Genomic DNA, 18,887 nt, shown 5'->3' on the forward strand with positions numbered 1-18,887 from the left:
GTATTAGTTTTATTTTTAGAAGTTTATCTGTTTTTTTCTACACTGCTACTCAGATCTAGTCCACCATCAGCTCTTGTTGGGATAACTGCAACAACAGCCTTCCAGATAAGTCTTTGGTGTGGGGGACAGGACTATGCTTTGTAGGTAGTTTAGCAGAATCCCTCTCCTCTACCCACTAAATGCCAATAGCATACAACTCCAGCCCTCCCCTCACCCCACCCAGCTGTGACAACTAAAAATATCTCCAGACATTGCCAAATGACCCCTGAGAACCAAAATTGGCCCTGATTGCAAACCACTGCCCTGGACAAGGCTCTGTACTCTAGCCTCTGACTGCCTTGTCCCACTTGTCTCTACTTCCTCGCTTCAGTTTTTCATAACCTCCAAGCTCTTTCTTGCCTCAGTGCCTCTGCACATGGTGTTCTCTCTAACAGGAATGCTCTCCTCCCCTTATCCTTGGGAGGCTCTTTTTTTCCCTTTAGATTTCAGCTTTTAGAGGAACCATCTATGACCTTGCCTTATCAGTCTCTAGCACTGAAACCTGTTTGTCTCTTTCACAAAATTTTAATACACTTTGATTTTTTTGTTGTCTTTTGTATGACTTTCTCCCTTATTTGACTGTAACCCCCCTAAGAACTGAATCTGTTTTATTCATCACTGTTTCCCGTGAACTTGGCAGTACCTGCCCTTGATGCTTAGTAATTTTGTAGAAGAAATAACTCTAAATACAAAATTTTAAATATGCGGCGCAACCTGTAAGTAGTAGATACATTATATATATTATATTATATATATTTTTCAAACTTATTTCTGTTGCCCAGGTAGTGCATATTGATTCCGTAGGTCTGAGTGAGTTTTCAGTTTATACATTTCTAACCAACTCCCAGGTGAAGCTCATACAGTAAACATAGTTTTGAGTAGCGAGAGCTTAATAGTACGAATCAGTCTCTTCTATTTTCTTACTGCTAAATTGACTTATTTTTTTTAAATGTGTTTGAGAAAATCTAAGAAAAAACTAGATGTTACAGTTACTACTGTTTTGCATCGTTAAAATCCATTGTTCCTCAGGGGCATATTCATTAGAATACATGACTATGATTCACAATGGTATGAAGGAAAATGAAGCATACAAATCTACAAAGAATCGAAATCTAAAACCTAGCTACCCAGTGGTGGAAGACAAAAGTCATATTGAATTTGAAGTTATGAGCCAAGGAATTTACCACTGGATCCTAATAATGGACAGTAGTTTTATAACCAGTAGCTGCCTCCATGACCCTTTCCATGCACATTTTATATGGATTCCCAAAGTAAGACCTAATCCAACATCTCACTGTCATCAACTACCAGAATTGAGCCTGAACTTTGCTTAGACGCTGCGCTCATCATAATCTATTATCTCACTTAAGCCTTAATAACAGATGAAGAAACTGAGGCTCAGAAATGTTAAGTAATTTCTGCAAGGTCACTGCTAGTTCATTGCTGAGGATTTTAACTCTCTCAGATCTTTTTGATAATAAAATTCCTGTTCTTTCTACTACATATTCTTTATCCTCCCATCCCCATTGTTGCTTTATTATTTTATCTTCAGTAATGAAATATAAAAACATTTTGATAACTACATTTAAAAACTATGTACTAATTACAGTTCCTCTGTTTAATTGAGATATAATTCACATAACAAAATTCAGCATTTTAAAGTATACAAGTCACTGGTTTTTAGTATATTCACTACCACTGTCATCCCAAAAAGAAACTCTTTGCCCATTAACAGTCAGTCCTAATTTCCTTTACTCCATCTTCTGATCGACTTTCTGTCTCTGGATTTGCCTATTCTAGACATTTCATATAAATATACACACAATGTGTATGTTTATGTGGCCTTTTGTGTCTAGCTTTTTCACTTAGTTTATTGTTTTCAAGTTTTATGTCAAGGTTGTAGCACTGGGATCCCCAATCCCCAGGCTGCAGACCAGTACCGGTCCGTGGCCTGTTAGTAACCAGGCTGCACAACAGGAGGTGAGCAGTGTACAAGCGAGGACAGCTTCATCTGTATTTGCAGCCACTCTCCAGCATTACCATCACCATCTGAGCTCCACCTCAGATTATCAGGCATTAGATTCTCATAGGAGCATGGGTCCCTGGTACCAAAAAGGTTGGAGACCACTGTTGAAGCTTGATTAGTGTTCCATTCCTTTTTATGGCTGAAAAATATTCCATTATGTAAATGTAAATTTATTTATCCATTCATTAGTTGATGGACATTTGGTTCTTTCCACTTTTTGTCTATTATGAATAACGATGCTATGACATCTGTATACAGTTTTTGTGTAGACGTATGTTTTTATTTCTCCTAGATATATACCTAAGAGTGGAATTGCTGGCTCATATGGTAATTCTGCATTTAACTTTTTGAGATACTGCAAAATTGTTTCCCATAGTGACTGCACTATTTTATATTTCCTACCAGCAATGTACGAGGGCTCTAATTTCCCCATATCTTTGCCAAAATTTGTTGTCTGTCTTTTGATTCTAGCCATTCTGATGAGTGTGAAGTTTTACCTCATGATTTTGATTTACTTGTCCCTAATAACTACAGGTGATAAGCATCTTTTCATTTGATTATTGGTACTTCATATAGCTTTGTTGGAGAGATGTCTATTCAAATCTTTCATCCATTTTTTAATTGGGTCTTTTTATTGTTGAGTTGTGTTTTTTAAGTATTCAGGATACAAGTCTCTCTTCAGATACATGATGTGCAGATTTTCTCCCATTTGTCTTTTCACTTTCATGATGATACCTTTTGATGCAGAAACATTTTTAATTTTGATGAAGTCAAATTTATTTTTTATTTGATTGCTTGTGCTTTTGTTGTCATATCTAAGAAACTATTATCTAATCAAATGTCATGCAGACTTACACCTGTTTTCTTCTATATGTTTTATAGTTTTAGTGCCTACAGTTAGGTCTTTGACTCATTTTTTGAGTTAATTTTTCTATATGTTGTGAAGTAAGGGTCCAAACTCATTCTTTTACATGTAAATAGTCTAATTCCTTTAGTCTAATGTTGTTGTATGTATTTTTATAATGCTCATTTCAAGAATATTATACTAATTTTCTTAAAGCACTGATAAATTAAAACTTTACTGAGATTTTTGAGACTTTTAAAAAATATTTTTCTTGTTACAAATTTTAAATTTAAAATAAAACTCTGAGGACAATTGATTTAACCACATTTATTGAATATATGGATTTTATTATATTTTATTGGAATGAATTCATTTTTCTAAATCACAACCTTGAGTTTACAGTATCTAAAAATGTAATACTTTGTACCTGGATTGTTATTAGTAAACCGTTTACTTTTTTTTTTTGCTAATTCCTAAAACTTTATTTTTTAATGATGATTTGTTTTTTGAATCATAAAGGAATTCAGGCAGACAGTGGTTTTCTTTTTACCTATTTTACATTTTTGAAGTTGAAAGAGATGCTAAAGGTAATGGCTTCAAAAGTGTAAAAGAGACAAACTGTACACAACTCACTTCAGGTCTTATTCCCCACCTGTGATAATCATAGCATACCACCAAGCTGTTTCTATGGAGAACAATAGTTGGGAAAAGGAAAGAACATCTCTATAAATTTATTTGAAAGAAAGAGAGATAATTATAATCAAATTGCAAAGCTTGGTTCTGTCAGTTGATAGAGACACAGAAATAGCTTTTTTTGCAAAATTATTCTTTGAAATATTTTGTTTTATATAATTATGATGATAGATTTAATGTTTTTTTTAATTTCTTCCTAGATGCTCATTCTACACATGGAAGGTCCAACTTTAGAGATGAAAGATCTAGTAAAACATATGAACGTTTGCAGAAAAAATTAAAGGATCGTCAAGGAACACAGAAAGATAAAATGAGCAGTCCACCATCATCACCCCAGAAATGCCCTTCTCCCATAAATGAACATAATGGACTTATAAAAGGGCAGAATGCTAGTGGGGTAAACACAGGATCGGGAAGGAACAAGTCAGGGAAAGGAAAAGGTGGCACACAAATTGATACAGAAATAGAAGGTAATTGTTTAAATTACTCAGCCATTCTTCCTGGTACTTTTCATCAATATTTAACCTACTAAAAGTATATTCTAACCTTTTAGTCATTTTGTCATGCTCCAAATAAACTAGATTAATAGCCTAATACTTCCTAAATGTGAGAAAATGTTTTAGAACATAAATTATTACTAGGGTGCTTCTTTTTGATGATTTTAGGTGAAACTCAAATTAGTAATTTTACCTATATCATAAAATTTAATAACTAAGAGAAATTTCTACTTGATAGGAAAACTTAAAGTTCATCCAGCTTCCTTTTTTTCTCTTTCTGGGCCTTTGATAAAGCCGTGCAGGTTTTTATTAAAACTCTTTATTTTTCCCGACTTTATATGTAAGTCTCTTATAGCAAATAGTTATGTCATTCACCAATCTATCAATATACTCTATAGTTAGGATAGAGTATTCTCCATTTCTTTCTTCAAAAGTTCTTTTAAAATTCCCATGTTTCCCTTGGATCCTTCCTTTAACCTGTGACTTTTACTATATGAACTCTGAGTACTACTTCCTTTTCTTTAAAATTTCCATTCCCCACCAGCATTGCTTTAATGGCTTCATGTCTTGTTTATTAACATTTACAGAAATGGTCTCTCATATTTTTTAGACCTCCTGATCATTCTTTTTCAGCACTGATGTTTCGGAAGAGTTAATCTAAAGTTTTGGATATATCAGTGGGGGCTATAAGTTATGGTCAAGTCGATTATATTCATGTTTTGGGAACCACAATTAAGGCATGTCATGAAACAGATAACTCAGTTAACTTGTCATTAAGAGATAGAAGATTAGCAAATGAGAACTTTGCAGAGAGAAAGTATTTTTTATAACTATGAATAAAAATATACTTTTATAAGAAAAACTTATTGACTGGTTATATACATGTATGTACATATGTGTGTGTATATATACATATACATACATATATATATAGTGGCATTATAATTAGTAATCCTGGTTAAAATGGAAATAGAAACTAAAGCAGAAGAATCCTGAAGAGCCACAAACTGCTGAGTATGAACTAAGGAGTAAAAAACTAGAAAATAAAAATCTCATATTAACCTAGTTTCAGAAGACATATTGTAGAGGGAGCGGGGTTTGATTGCATTTAAGCTCTTTTTTTTTTTAATATTCAAAAATTTTTTTTTTAAGAAAAAGATGAAGAAACTAAGGCTTTTGAAGCACTTCTTTCCACCATTGTCAAACCAGTGGTAAGTATCTCATGTATTTTCTTTACATTATATTTAGTGTATCCATATAGGATTTTGGTATCTTTTTATTCAGGCCTTACTTAAAACTTTACATAAGGAATATGAGGTCAATAATGGACCCATATAGATCCGAAATAAGGAAAGAAATGTTGATCAGTGAAGCGGAATATACAACCAAGAATTCATTTTTTAAACAAATATTTAATATACACTAAATAACATTGAAAATCACTGAACCAGGCAAAGATCTAACAAAGTATGTGGATACAATTAATTACCAGTTTTTAAAAACTCATTTGTATGATTTCCATATAAAATGTATTAGGTTAACTCCATATGCAAAAACAGTTAAAAAAAATCAGACTTCGGGAAGAAAGTTAATAATTCTCGATGATTTGCAAGTGTAGATGTAATCGAAGAACTCAGAAAAAGGCATGGCAGCAGAACTGGCTACATAAAATTTTCTGCATATTTTAAAAGTAGCCTACATAAAGGTTCTCATTCTGGTAGGAAAAATATTTACATCACATATGGCAAAGATTAATATTAAGTAAAGTTAATGTTAATATTAAGTAAAGTTAAAATACAGTTGTATTTTTTAGACCTGTTAAGATCTCAGAAGGGTCTTCACTAGTAACCAAAAGAAATATAAATTAAACTTCTCTGACCTCTGTGAGGTCCTGTTTCTGAATAAAAAGCTACACAAACAAAAATGTATGTTGTAGTACTAATAGTAATAAAAACAAAACAAAGGAATAAGTAAATAAATTGGAATGTTTTTACTGGCCAGAATGATATAGCCATTTTAAAAATGTGGTTTGAAGACTGCAAAAACATGCGAAGATGCTTTTGTAGGGAAAAATGCTAGAGATCAAACTATTTGGACACCATGATTATTATAGCCTTATGAATAAAAGGCTTTAGAACAAATTAGAATAAGATTAGAAGGAAAACAAAATTTTACAGTAGTTGTTCAGATCAGTCTTCTTCTTTCTCTGCTTTTTAAAGAGCTACAACTTTACTCCATTTTTAAAGTAAGCCAATGGAAGTGTCAGTGATTATTTGAATCTCAGATATTTTATAATTAATATGTTAAAGTATGTAAGTAATGCATATATACAGAGAGCGTAAAAATAGATTTGTTTCAGTTCGTTTATATGTGTCCATCCACCAAAATATAAACTTTTTCCTTTGTCTCTATGAAAAAAAGGTTATCCTGTTGCTCTGTGGCAAGCTTTTTTCACTTACTGTGTTATGCCTTAGCAATCTTTCTGTTATTACATTATTCTTTGAAGAGTTATGTAGTTACTTATTCAATCAAAATATTTGACATGACAATCAATCAAAATATGTATTGAGCTATTACTATATGCCAGTAAATAAAAAACATATACAAACAAAATCGTGGGATTGTAAAAAGTGCTATTACAGAAATAGGGTGATGTTATGAGCACTGAGGAGAGGGAAATTATTTAAATAGAGCAATCAAGAAAGCTTGCTCTGAGCCTTTAAAGAGTTAGAAAAGGTACAAAAGTTGGAAGGAACAAGAAGAAGAACAGGAATAAGCATGACAAGTTTGCCAGATAGGAACAACCGTTATCACTGGAGTATAGTAAAGAAGAGGGAAAAATAATACATGATGTGGTGGGGAAAGTAGAGCTTTTTCAGCCAGGATAAGGCCATTTATTGAACATCGATAAAAATATTTTTTGGTTTACAGAACAAAAAGCTCTACCTGTCCCCCCAAAAAATCCATGCTAAAATATTTTTTACGAAGTTACCCAAAAATACTTTGCTCTTAATTTTTATACAAGAACAGATTAGAAAAGATTGTTACTGTTAACACCTTCTCCACAAAGGGTTACCTTTAAATTTTACCCCATTTTAGTAAGGTCGAGTAAGATGTTTACTAATCTAATAGGCTCCTGTGGTCCTAGTTTTTTCTGACAACCCTAAATAATGGATTTGGATGCTCTAGTTTTCTTTTATTCTAATTTGTTTTCTCTTAAGAATTGAGTATATGCATGTAAATTAATGTAAACATATACAGAATGATTTCATAATAATAGCTAAAACAAGTTTACTAGTGTCAGACTGTCCAAAATGCTTTGAATACATATATGCATTATTTTCTTTATTCCTACAATTCTTTGTACTATTTTCCGTATATTACAGATGAGGAAACTGAAGCAAAAGTAGGTTTAATAAGTAGTATTGAAATTGGGATTGAAATTCAAGCATTATCCTTCCAAGATTGTGTGTGCGTGTGTGTGTGTGTGTGTGTGTACAAATGTATATCACTAGATTAACTAGAAAAGTAATTCGATAACCTTAATAGAATTATTTGTATGACAGAATAGCTAATGCTAGCAGTATTTGTTACAGTATAAAATATTAAAAAGTATAATTTTTCAGGCATATAAAGCTTAAAACAATTCTTTTAGAAAATTTCTTGCCCAATATTATGAGGAAGATGTAATTTAATAAAATAATAATCTCTGTGTTATAAAACAAAGTAATGCCGATGGTTTTGTTTTGCTTTGTTTTTGTTTTTTTTACAGTTTGGGTAGCTATGCCTTTTTTATTGTGAGCTATGAAGTACAGATCAGGGTTTTTTGCTATTTTTGTGTTGTTTTTACATGCTCTAGTCCATTCAGAATACCAAATTAAATGTTTTCATTCACTTAATCATTCCAAAAATATTTACGAAATGCCAAATGTTGTTCTTAGAAGCTGGAGATAGAATGGAAAGCAAAGGATAGACAGGCATGACCCCTGCCCTCAGAACTTTAGTAGAGTAAGCATCATGCAGTGAATATAAAATTATATCTGTGGAGTGTCAAAACAGAGAGAGAGAGTGCTATAAGACTATGATAGGGGCACTAGATCTTAACAGGGATGTTAAAGAAATTTGCCTAAGGAAGGATAATTGAACTGAAATTTAAAGAAAAAGTAGTGGTTGGGCACTGTCGGGGTATGCGGGGACAGGATTGGAAACGCTGACCAGCATTTGTAAGGAACTGAATATGGCACATGTAAGGAACCGAAAGAAAAAGAAAAAGGAGAAAAGCTCACGGGTGTGACTGAAGAGCTATGTGTGGGGGAGATCACACTAGTCTCAGCCTGAGCTGTGCACTCAGGAGTAGAGTAACCTGGGACAAGTCACTTAACCTTTCTGAATCTTTTCTTCTTCCATAAAATGGAGTATATGGAATTGAATCCTCACATGCTGGTGGATAAAATGTGGTATCTTATTTTAATTTACATTTATTTAATTATGAATACAGTCGCACATTTCTTCATATATAATCTATTTATATTTATATGTCTTAGGCAGTCCCTTTCCTTTCCTTATTTTTCTCTTGAGTTTTTTGTCTGTTTCTTATTATAAGACACTTTATAAATGGAAAAAATGAACCCTTTCTAATATGTTACACGCGGGTTTTTTATTCCATTCTTTCTTTTGACTGTTTATGGTGTTTATACTAATAGTTTTGTAAGGTCCAGTCTTGAAACAGCATTAGATTTTTCACTGTTCATTGTGCACACTACAGTATTTCAAAAAGGTTTTAAATACTGTTTTTGCAGGCCTCGGACATCCAGGCAAGGACAGTAGTACTTACCTGGTCACCTCCTTCCAGCTTCATTAACGGTGAAACAGTTGAGACTACCGTACCAGAACTCTGTAGTTATGAAATTCTGGTCTCAAGTACTGGAAAAGATGGGAAATATAAAAGTGTATATGCGTAGGTATTTGTTACGTTTTTACTCCCTCCCATTATGTAAGTTTATGGTTTATCATATAAAAACTTAATACTAATTTTGTCTATTTTTCTCTCTTCATGCTTTTATTTTGAATTTATAAATTGAACAGTGATAGTGATTTCAATGTAAATACTTCAGATGCCAGATATACACATTTCTGTCTGCAAGCCCTTGGAATAGTTGTTTTTATTGGCCACATTCAGCTTTTTTATTTTTTAGTAGGCTCCCTAATGTTTCTCTATTCACATATTCCTGAGGCATAAATATAAATTGTAGTATTTAGAAGCCAGGACCAGAGATAGAGAACTCTTAGATTGTGAACTCATGAAATGTGATATTACTCTTCTAAAGAGTTGGATTTAATCCTTATATGTACAAACTCATATCTATTGTAAAATGAAATTAGTACCTTGTTCTTCATTTGTTTGTCGGTTTGTTAATAATCATATTTTGAAAACCTATCATAGTTCTCTTTCCTTGGTTCAAAAGTGTATTTATTATATACCAAGAAACCTTAGAAAGAGTCAGAGTGGCTCTTATGATTGTGACGCTTATGATTGACAGTTGTAAAATAAATTATTTTTCTGTCCTTATTCATATAAAAGTTACTATTCTAATGAAAAAAAATAGAGAGTAAAGTTGATTATTAGTTATCTTTTAAGCACCAGAAAGATTGTAAACAAGGCAGAATACTGGGTACATCAACCTTCTTGGAATCTTTTTTCAAAAAATAGCTAGTATAGGGAAGAGAGGAAAATGAAACTACCCAGTTACTATCATCTAGTAATATAAGGCAATAAAAATGTCTTATCTCTATTGAGAGACTTCCTTGTGTTTGTTCTATTCATTTTTCTTAGATGAGACAGATCTACCTAAGGAGTAAATAGGGGATAAAAGACCATCAAGCTAAAGGGTTTTGTGCATACATGCATGTGTGTGTGTGTGTGTTAATGGCTGTTTCTAGTTAGCTGTGGTTGCTTGCTAAGAGGAAGGATTTTATCTCCATGTACAGCCTGACCGGAGAGCCCAAGAGGAACATTAGTCATAGTCACTTCCTTTCCTCTAGACCAGTCAAAGTCTCTCTCTAAGGATGCTCCTGCAACTGCCTAAACTGCTTAATTCATTAAAGTATATTTTCACCAATGAGACATGTTTTCTTTCTCATGATATTTACTGACTTTGATTTGAGAAACAGGATAGCTGGAAAGCAAGGAGAGTACTGGGGGTGAGAGGAAAGAACCCTATAAAGTAGAGAGGAGAGAAACTCCGCTGAAGGGAATGGAACAGAGAACAGTGATTTTAAAAAAAGAAATAGAAAACAGACTGGTTTGTTGGCTACATACCAAGTAATAGTTGTATTATGATAATATTAAGATGAGTATGTACTGTTGTGCTTAAAAAAGTAATAGTGGCCATGAGAAATCCTTTACTTTAAATTATGATTCACTGTTTTTCTTATCTACTCATTAAACTAACCTTTTAAATGAAGTTCCATGTTATATTCTAATAAAATACAATAGTGACAGACTCCTTGTAAAAATTTGGTAGTTTTGGTTTCAGTAGTACATACGTTATTTCACATTTTAGCTATGTGCAAAATGGATTTTTAAATAATCGAAAATGGTTCTATTTCTTCAGTAAGCTAAATATCTTTCCTAACTCCACTCAAAAAAAGTCTGGCTTACACAGTTGATTTGCTAAGCACACCTGTTTGTTTTAAAGTGGTATGTAGATACATACTTAAGTTTGGCACATGTCCTAATTACATAGATTCCACATTAGTAGAATTTGAATATGGTCACAGTTGGTAAAGTAAGAAGCAGTGTAATTTCATAAAGTACTTTAGTGTACATAATGCATACCCTCTGGAAATGCTTTATTTATCAGGCAATGAAATATTCCTTTTTTCCCCCAGAGGAGAAGAAACAAGTGTCACTTTAAATGATCTCAAGCCAGCTATGGATTACCATGCAAAGTAAGGAGCTCCTGTGTGTTGCTTTTTATATGATATAGCATAGGTAGTTTTATTTTTAATCTTTCTTTAAAAATCTAGAATATAATTTAATTATTAACTTTGTATTAAAAACATGGACTTTGTGGACTTCGGTTTTTCTTTTGGTGCAATTATCAGCACTTTCTCCAAAAAATAAAACATTTAACTCATGTTATATTGAAGGGTTGTATCACCCCGTTCGTAGGACCTCGGGATTAGAATGAATATATAGATATTATGTATAGATATTATGTATTATGTCTACAGTATCTAGCTTAGCACTAGATAATTGTCCCAGCTTTTGAAATTTTTACAAAACAGAATCATAAATATTTGGCTTGTACTTACATGTTTTTACTACATCCTATTTTGGAAAGAGTTTGCGATAATAAAACACTTAGAATTTCACACTGAATAGGGATAACGTAGATACTGTTTTACTCTGCATATGTCTTCCATTGTAATTTATGAAAATTTTATAGACTCCAGAGATTTCTCTGGTTGGCATCAATATAATGCATTTAGTCAGTCACCTCCATTTTTAAAAAGAACATTTGTGGTTAGAATTATTCCTATTAAACTATTAAGTTTTCAATTATACTTCCTATGATGAACCCAAAGTATTGTCCAACCTAGTATTTTTCAAACTGTGGATTGCAGCTATTATTGAATCATGTAATTAATTTTGTAGGTTATATTCAGCATTTTTAAAAATTAAATATAATCAAGTGGAATAGAAAGTATCAGTATATTACCCTAGTTAAGGATATTGTTTCTGGAAACTTGTCCCACGTATGGGCGCGCTTGGTACTGTTTGTATGCCTGTGTGCAAATACATATTGCACAGACACAGTTATGTCACAATTTAAAATTTAATTATGTACTTTTTACTTATGTATATTTTCTCACTAAAATATTTGGGGGGCACCATTCTAACTTGCAAGTACTTAAAGGTGATGCTATTGAAAGGCAGGATATAATAATTCTGTAGGAGTAAACTATTTTATTACCACAGAGTACAGGCAGAATACAACTCTATAAAGGGAACTCCTTCAGAAGCTGAAAGCTTTACCACCTTAAGCTGTGAACCTGACATACCTAATCCACCAAGAATAGCCAATCGGACCAAAAATTCACTCACTTTGCAATGGAAGGTAAGAGCATTCTCTAAAATATTTCCAACTGGGCATTTATTTTCTTTTTTTTCCCCCTGTAAAATTAAATTTCAATTGTTTTTGGAGACAAGAGCTTTACGCTAACTTGCTCTTACTCTTTATATTTATTAAATAGTCATTTGTTTTTTTATATCTTAAAATAACACTTATTGGTTTTTCTTACTATATGTAAATATAGCAGACAAGCCTGACTTATAGTTAGCAGTTCTTATTATACTGGACATGTTGATGATATTGAGTGTCACAACAATAATTCTCAAGTTTATTACTCCTTTTTATAATATTTTATAACAATGATTTTGTATCCTGAATTTTATCCTAAATGAGATTTATAATAACTAGACTCATGGTTTTTAAAATATCAATATGATGCCTTAAATGAGGAACAAAATTATTTTTAATAGAATAATGCATATTTCAACATGTGAATGTTTGGACCTAGCTACACAAGATATAATGAACTGGACAGATACTGGAAATAGAATTGGTAATTCAGATACCACAGACAGCATTGTCATTGGTGACATGATTTGCTGAAATGATATATAGGTCTTGGGAAATTGCTGAGCAAAATTAAGTACAGTCTTTTCCAGATTGCACAGTAGTTGCATTTTGGGAAAATTCAGTAACTGTTTAAACTGTACAAAAAAAAATACATTGTAAAATGGAATTAGGTTCTAGGTTCTGATAATTATAAACAGATATGTCACCTACATAGATGTCCAGTAGGATAGCCAGAAGTCTTTTCTAGAGGAAGAGAACAATTATTTATTGTTCTGATTGTCCTACACTCTATAGGAACTGGTAGCATCCTAGATCCCCACCCCGCTGATCATCAGTTCCTCCTCCTCCTGACATTACTGTGATGATCAAAAATACCCCCCACAAAATTTCAGAACATCTTCTAAAAGATACCACCCCTAATAGCAACCATTGATTTGCAGCGAGAAAATAACTACGTATTTTGATTTAATTATCTACTCTTACCTCAAGAGCAAAAACCAGGCCTAGCTTTCTTTCTGAAAGCTTTTGAATATTGGGAGCTTACTACTTGTTCAGAGCTTGTTAGTTCCCAGTTCTTCTGAAGATATTAGATGCTTTGTATACTTAAAAACTATCATTAGCACACATTAATTAGACAAGTGTATACATATTGGTAAGTATGACTAATTTTATTTCATGTCACTTGGAATAGCATTTCATTTATCTGTATGCTAAGGCACTTTACTTTGATAGGGCAATTGGGGTAGGAGCCCAGTGCCCTTCATGAAGATTGAGATTTTTCTAGGGTACTCCTCTTTATTCTGATAATTTCAATTGAATTTTGAAATTTCTATCTTTAACAGTATCTCAGTAGGCCTATACAAGACGTAGGCCTAATCAAGTGCTACCTCTTAGTTACCCATACAGATTGCCCAGGCTTGCACCCTTCTAGAAATGGTCCAGGATACACACACAGTAATCAGTATGGTTGAGGAAAAAGTTAGACATTGTTGTTATGGTTATTGGGAATAATGTGATATACAACTGTGCACTACGTAATGATGTTTTTGTCAGTGACAGAACACATGTACAACAGTGGTCCCAATAAGATTGTAACAGAGCTGAAAAATTCTTATCATCTAGTGACACCATAGCTGTCATGAAGTCATAATGTAACACATTATACACGTATTTATAGTAATGCTGGTGTAAACTAACATACTGCACTGCCAGTTGTATAAAAGTATAGCACACAAAATTATGTACAGTACATAATACTCGATAATGATAATAAATGACTGTTACTGGTTTATGTATTTACTATACTATTTACCATTATTTTAGAGTATACTCTTTCTACTTATTAAAAGAAAAGTTTGCTATAAAACAGCATACCCTGTTACTCCAGCAGCAGCCTAATATATCTTGTGTTTACATCTCTTAATTGCATCATTTTCACTTGTGCTTCATTTAATCTCCTGTTGTTTTGTACAGTAACATGCTGTACAGGTTCGTACATGCTATACCGTATAACTTAGATGTATAGTAGGCTATATTATCTAGGTTTGTGTAAATACAGTCTCTAGTGGTTGCACGATGACAAAATCACTTAACAATGCATTTCTCAGAATATTTCTCCATCATTAAGCAGTGCATGACTATACCTCACAGTTGTTGGGAGGGTTATCAGATAGTATCTGTAAAGCCTATAGTACAATACCTGGATAATAATAAACATATTAACTATTGGTATTTAATTTTAAAGTTGAAGACAACTAGCATCGTTTTAGTGACTTTTGACTTTGCTGCCTCATATAATCTAAAAACATTACTATGGAAATTAACATGGTATAAGAACAGTGGCATGCAGTGGTAATTGAGAGAAGTACTTTATCAACCGACATTGTTTAAAATTGCTAGTGGATGGCGATTATAGCAAGTTGACTGAGGTTGCTCTTTTACTCTTAATATTGCTAGTTTCTGGGCAAACCTTCTATTGCTTGGCCCCTGGAATACTGATGGATAGGAGCACTGATTTTGTATCAGATAGACCAAATTTAGTTCCGCTCCACTCTTAATGACCCTGTGATCTGGGGCAACTTATTCGCACTCTTTAAAGCCTCCTTTTCTCTTTTGTACGGTTGGATAATAGTACTTCATAGAGTTGATGTGAGTATTAAGTGAGATCAAAGTAAAACACTTTACACGTTATAGTTTCCCTCTAACTCAAAGAAAAAATGGAGTATAGGTCACAGGACGTTTTAACAGCCTCACAAAGAAGTAAAAGAAATTAAGCAAAGTAAATGTGAGACTTTAGCAACTAGACTAGAACACAGTCAAGTCATTTACTCTGGGGAAATATATTTTTACACTACTCACTTCCTGTTGAAACTTGGCTACCTTCTCTTTCTTTGGATTCTCTTCCCCTGCTGTATAAGAGTTGGAGTTTCCTAAGGATTTTTCCTCTGCCCTTTTCTCTGTATAGTCACTTTTAACTGCCACTGCTGTGCCAGTCAGTGAGTATTAATGTAACTTACATAGCAAATGTTGCTCGTGCTAACCAGTTGAAAATTATAATTTAAAAAAATTTTAAATACAAGATCTGTTCAACAACTAACCCATGTAATAAAAGATTCTATTAAAAACTTAATGATTCTTGATTGCTGTTTTACATAGTTGGCAATATTATATAAAACTAGATAGAGTCCAGAAAATTACAGAAGTTCTCTGAAGAACTATTTAAAAAGTTAAGATTATTTAATTCTGATAAGAGAACTCTTCCAGTCAATTATCTTCAAATAGATGAAGTTATTATTATAAGGACAGTAGTGATCACAGTTCTGCATCCAAGTGAGGACTAAAGAGGAAATAGGTTAAAAATGTAGAAAGAATAAGGTTGAAATTCTTGACTGATTAAATGCTGGAATAAAATGCCAAGGGAGAGTGATGATTAACAGATTGTTGAATTAGCAGTCTTAGGTAACTGGCACATTGAGTCTAGAAGTGAAGATCCAGACAGTATGCCCTCTTGGAGTTCCTTTCAACACCCTAGTTCTTTCACTCTTTGATGAAATGTACAATATTACTCTTAGATTGTAAGGTGAGTTTTAATGAAAATGCCAGAATCGATTTTAGGGGCTTAAAGTTGATAAAACCTGATGAAAGGCCAAGTGATTTTTTTTTTAAGGATTATAAAAGTTAAGATAGTTGTTGCTAAAAGAGATAGTTCAATGTTTAGAAAAACTTGAATAACCTCTTGTTTTGTTTTCTTTCCTTGTATTTAAGAGGATTATGGGGAATACAATACATACATTTCTGTATTCTCTGCAAATTTTTCTAGGGCTAAGTATGTCACAGAAAACATCTGCAACAGCGTAGATTCCTTAGATTAGATCATCACAATATCTTTTACAGAAGTACTAATTTGTACTCATTTTGTTTGTTTTAGGCACCTAGTGACAATGGTTCTAAAATCCAAAGCTTTATTTTAGAATGGGATGAGGTAAGTAAATTGAATCTTTTTAAATTAGGCTAAAATTGAGTGCATATCCTCAGGCAGAAATAACTTTTTTGTTTAATAGTTAAGTTTTTCCCTCTTTAAAAACAGTGTGAATGATTTCATGTGATGCATGAGTGAATTGATGGTATCTTAGAAAACATTGTTGACTAGACCTCCTTATGTTTTGTTTTTCCACCTAAACCACCGTCAAGCTGTCACTTGGGTAATTACTTTGTTTTTTTTAATTTATTTAATTGAAGAAATGATTTTAATTCTCCCCCATACCCCCATCCCCTCCCCACCCCATTCTACCTCCCTGTCTATTTGGATAATTACTTTGGTGAAAGTTTTTTTGTTTTTTTGTTATTGTTATTGTTTTTACATTAGCCTTAAAGGCAAGCATATTCGTTTACTATGGCTGTTTTAACATAATACCATAAACCTGATAACTTAAAACAACACACATTTATTCTTTTACAGTTCTGAAAGCCAGAAATCCAAAATGGCTTTCACTGATCCAAAAACAAGATGTCACCATGGCCATGCTTCCTCCAGACACTCTAGGAGAGAATCCATTGCCTAGCCTTTTCCAACTTCTGGAGGCTGTCATTGCTTGGTTAATGGCATCAGATCTGTTCTCCCCCCTGTTGTCATTATTACATCTCCTTCTTCCTCTTCTGTCTTCAAGTTCTTCTCTGCCTCCCTCTAAAAAGGACACTGCAATTCCATTTTGGACCCACTCAGACAATCCAGGATAATCTCTCCATCCTAAGAACCTTAACTTAATCACATCTGTACAGTCTCTGTTACCATATAAGGTAATATTCACAGGTTCCAGGTATTAGGATCTGGATTTCTTTGGGAGGCATTATTCAGCAAGCATACTGAGCTTTGTTTTTTAGGACCTTGTTTTACTGTTATTTATCATGTCCTTTCATACCCCGATGCTTACACCACAGCTAAGAGGAGGCGCCAGGGAAAGTAGAAATTTCATTAGTAATTTGGGAATTCAGCAGTATATTAAGAGCGATGAGGCACAACCAAGCGGATTTTTTCCCAGAACTTCTAAGAGAATTCAGAATTAGGTAAACCTATTACTATAATAGGTTTTCTTCTAAATTTAGAAGAAAAACCATATCATCTTAATAGTTTATGAAAAGGCATTTGATAAAAATTTAGCACCCCATTCCAGTTACAATTCAAAATGAATTAGGACTTAAGCAAAGTGCCATCACTAAACAATAAAAGCATTTCTAGTCAAAGCAGGAAAAAGGCAAAGTTACCAGCTATCTCTGTATTTAACATTATTCAGGAAGTTAGAGTTAATGCAGCATGAATTGGAACCAAAACAAGAGGTACAGCCATGGCGGCTGGACTGGGGGACAAAAATTATCATTATTTGATTTTCTTTTTGGACAACTCAGTAGAATCAACTGTAAAACTATTAAAACTAACAAAAGAGTTTAGTAAAGCTGCCTGATATAGACTGAAAGTTTTCTTTGAAGCAGAAGTCACCCTATCCACCCTTTACCTCTGCTGACACATGCAGAATATAGGTGGAGAATAAGAAGCTTGTTCATTTTGTATAGCACCCTAACTTTCTAAAACTCTTTAGTTGTCCTAAGTTGTAGACTTTTATCTCTCCCATTTTATTGCCTGTAATTGAGCTGTTCTCTTTGCTTATACTGTTTTAGTGTTAAATCTAAGGAATAGTAGCTCCAAAAATCTTTACTATAAAGTAGCTTTGCAGCTGTCTAGGTGTAGAGGTTTGGGGATGGGTAGGAACCTTTTCCTAAAACTGTTTGCAAAGAACTTTTCCTAGGTTGAGGAACACCACCAGTTGTGTATATGAACAATCGCCCTGTTTCCACCACTACCAGTCCCCCCCATAGAGATTGTGGGGTCCATACCTGGAAAGTTTCTTTTACTGAAGCCAGAGGTTTAGCATCCGCTAAAACAGGGTACTTAGTTCTAGAAGCTATAAAAAGATATCTATTCCCCAGTTTTTAAATTCTGCATTTAATGAACAGTAAGTATATATAAAATGTGTGTGTCTCAGCTTTCACTTGAGATCCATGACGCGTGCGTAACAAAGATGACTTTTAATGTATGCTAGCTAATATATTACTATCTGTCAAGTGGGAATTGATGTCGATTTACCTTTTTACAATAATGTACATGATATATAGTAATCAGCCATTTCTTTTAGGGAAAAGGAAATGGAGAATTTTGTCAGTGTTACATAGGCTCACAGAAGCAATTTAAAATTACTAAACTGTCACCAGCAATGGGTTGTAAATTTAGACTATCAGCCAAAAATGACTATGGTACAAGGTAAGATACCATTTTAATGTAAATATTTTAGATTATCCATTCAACTTCACTTGTATAAATTATTCACAGTCCAAATTATCTACTAAAATCCTGCTTTAAGTTATCATTTGTTGATATAGTTAAGATGTTTTAATAACTATAAGAAGTTGTTAGTTACATAAATTGCACTTTTAAAAGAATGCTAATTCACTTTTAGGTATCTGACCTGATTATCATAAAGGTATTATCAAATTCAAGATATATTATTTAGCTTGTAATTAGTTATCTATCAGAAATTGTAATTTTCTCAAAAATGTCATATATCAAAAATTCTTCATAAAAATAACTT

General features: G+C 33.0%; 1 protein-coding gene across 3 annotated transcripts in view; it reads left to right on the top strand.

Annotated features, from left to right (window-relative positions):
• FNDC3A (fibronectin type III domain containing 3A) overlaps nt 1-18,887 on the top strand; it is a 187,249-nt gene that overhangs the window by 136,906 nt on the left and 31,456 nt on the right. For 2 of the 3 annotated variants that reach the window (XM_039839369.1, XM_039839370.1), the window contains 7 exons: nt 3,803-4,072; nt 5,252-5,310; nt 8,899-9,056; nt 10,991-11,050; nt 12,084-12,222; nt 16,175-16,228; nt 18,435-18,559. In XM_039839369.1, the coding sequence (XP_039695303.1) occupies nt 3,803-4,072; nt 5,252-5,310; nt 8,899-9,056; nt 10,991-11,050; nt 12,084-12,222; nt 16,175-16,228; nt 18,435-18,559 (865 nt within the window). The remainder of the gene's footprint in view (nt 1-3,802; nt 4,073-5,251; nt 5,311-8,898; nt 9,057-10,990; nt 11,051-12,083; nt 12,223-16,174; nt 16,229-18,434; nt 18,560-18,887) is intronic. The other variant, XM_039839371.1, reaches the window with a different exon arrangement.

The sequence above is a fragment of the Pteropus medius genome, unplaced genomic scaffold, assembly GCF_902729225.1.
Source record: "Pteropus medius unplaced genomic scaffold, Ma_sr-lr_union100, whole genome shotgun sequence".
Taxonomy (NCBI): domain Eukaryota; kingdom Metazoa; phylum Chordata; class Mammalia; order Chiroptera; family Pteropodidae; genus Pteropus; species Pteropus medius.